Source organism: Mangifera indica, chromosome 10 (genome assembly GCF_011075055.1).
Source record: "Mangifera indica cultivar Alphonso chromosome 10, CATAS_Mindica_2.1, whole genome shotgun sequence".
NCBI classification, from domain to species: Eukaryota; Viridiplantae; Streptophyta; class Magnoliopsida; order Sapindales; family Anacardiaceae; genus Mangifera; species Mangifera indica.
In genome coordinates, this window is record NC_058146.1 from 13,003,518 (window position 1) to 13,006,319 (window position 2,802).

General features: G+C 28.6%; 1 protein-coding gene across 1 annotated transcript; it reads left to right on the forward strand.

Annotated features, from left to right (window-relative positions):
* The first annotated feature begins 252 nt into the window (after positions 1–252).
* Positions 253–864, forward strand: LOC123226750. Its single transcript, XM_044651279.1, has 2 exons — positions 253–323; positions 396–864. Coding segments are annotated over exons 1-2 (471 nt in total). The 5' UTR covers positions 253–321.
* The last annotated feature ends 1,938 nt before the right edge of the window (positions 865–2,802 follow it).

Below are 2,802 nucleotides of genomic sequence, written 5' to 3' on the forward strand. Positions count from 1 at the left end.
TTCAACAGGAAAATTTGAAAATCTGATTTCTTTAATAAAAAAATTTATAAGTTTAATCTGTTTAATTAGAACAAAAAAAAAAAAATAGTTCAGCCCTTTCAATAGAAAAAAAGGTAATAGTTTGATGCATTCAAATATTTCCCTTATAAGCTAAAAGATAAAGGCAGTTTCAACTTTAATTTATGGCCCCCTATAAGTTTCATATATATATTGACTGATCAGCATTCTCCAATAACTCTTTATACACAGGCCTACCAAAGAAACCAGCACTTGAAGACCAATTTCTCAAACTTGTAATCCAAAGACTTTGTGTCATTCATCATGTAAGTGATTGATGAATGTAATCTTCACATATATTATCTGGGTTTAGTTTTACAATATTAAGTGTTGTACAGGTCGCACCCGTCTCAGTCTAAGCATCAAGCTTCTGATGTAGAGAGAGGGAGCCATGATTCTCAGCCAGGTGGAAATCCTAAGGACATTTCCGCTAAACTCCGATCTTGTTATGACCTCACTCCGCAACCCATTGGAAACACTCCACATCAGATGAGTGAGAAATTTGATATAGAGGAAACCACTTGGAGATGCAGGCTGTATATTGCAGCTTATCTGATTGTTGTCTTAATGCACCCGCTGCATTACTACGTTTATGTGATCAAGCCTGAACAAAATTGTCTCGAAACCGACAATGAATTACACAACACAATTGCCATTGTCCTCTTCTTTAATGCTTATATGCTGCTCTATACTCGGAATTTTATCAGAAAACTCTTTAAAACAGGCCCTACTTATAAGACGATGAAATATCATTTGCTTCACTCAAATACCAGTATTGTTGATGGCATTGGTAAGGTCCTTTCTTGATGGTTTTTTTTTTTTTTTTAAATTTTTGGTTTATGCATGTTTATTTCAACATGCTAAAAAAGATTTGTTAAAGCGATTTTTTGTCACCATTCATATGTATATAATTTAGAGTTTTAAGCAATATATATTATAGTAGCAATAATTAAAATCTCATAAGACTAATGATGTAATAACACATAAAATAATATTTGGTACTAGTTTTGCTCAAAATGGCAACACTTAGAGATATTTAACTATATTTTTTTATATTAAAAGGACCCTTTTTTTTTTGAAGTGATTTAATTTTTATATTTTTTAATTAAAATAACAAAATTTTCTTATTTTTCTATTTAGAGTTTAAATTTTTTTTATTAAAAGTATCAAATTAATTATCTCAATATCTTCTATAAAAACAAAAATCTGATAATTTGATTTTTTTTTAATAAAATAATATAAGAGTTCAAACCCCTTAATAAAATTTTTTAAAGAAAAGCAAAGTTCATTCACATTGATAGAAAAAAAGAAGTGGTAATTTAATATCTTCAGATATTATTATCCCTTGTATATTCAAATTAGTGATAACACTGTAAACATATGTATTGTGATCATCAGACTAAATTTTGTGTCTCATCTTTTCTCTCATCTATCTATATTCATTCTCTCCTGCAGCAGTAGGAGACTTATCCAAGTCATCTGTGATTCCAATTGTTACTAATGTAGCTTATTGATGGGGACGAGAAATCACATTAACAACAAGATTATAGTCATTCTGAATAATATCATAATTAGATTGTTGTTTAAACTTTCTGTGATTTGTATACAGACGGTGCTACCTGATTTAACAAGAGGAAATGAAGACAGGATCTTTTTTATGACAGCTAACTTGTTTCTTTTCGGATATATTCTACTGGTTATTGGACTGTCATTAACTATTAAAAATGCTATAGAGAACAACAGTGGCTATCTTGCTCAAGCAAAGTGGGGCAAAGCTGTATACAATCTTTTTCTTTACCTTCTTGGGGGTCATGTAAGTTAATTCAATCACCAGTTATTTTATTTGATGATTATGATATAGTTATTTTATTAAGACAGAGAAAAATCAGCACATATGCAGCCATTGGTTCAGTTTTAAAAAATCATCTTAGGTATTATTCTACTTAAATACCCATTGGTTTTCAGTTTTAAAATATTACCATAGGTATTGGAATAATATTACACCTAGTAACTTAACACATACCTTTTTTTTTTTTGGGTAAGTAAACATACTAACATATTGATACTAACTTACATATATTAATGTGATTAAGTGATAAGATGGTTTGTTTTATTTTCAATTTAAAATTATATCAGACATCAATTTTTATATATAAGTTTATAAGAGAAATTAATAAATGTAGTATTCTTGTTTTGACTACTGGTCTTAAATTAACCTAAAAATAACATTTGATGTTCTGTTTAAAATTTTTTTTGAAATAACCCACCATGTGTAGACCAGGTGGTTAAAATATGGAATTTCAAGTGAATCTAACTCAATTCATTTTTTTTTTTTATATGTAGTATTACTCATTAATTAATTAACAATCACTGGTATTAATATTTTGTTAAATTGTTTGATATGTTTCTGATATGGTTCGGAATATAGGTACATGACGTGTTATGGTACTCTTTAGCTATCTACAGAGTTTTGGCATGCTGGAGGGAAGACTATTTTTCAAGGAATCACTCTATTAAATATTTGCTTTATGGAATGCACCTGACTTTTGTTTTTTTAATTTTTGCTCCAGATATTTAAATAAACTTGCCTAGTCAATTGTATTCCTATTCTAAAGGAATTTGTTAGATGTGCTGCAATTTTTAGGATCATGATCAAGCTGACTTGCTTTATTTTAGTTAACTTTTACCAACTTTCAGTTTGTAAATCAACCATATATATGAGTTGATAGTTGAATAAAATATAAT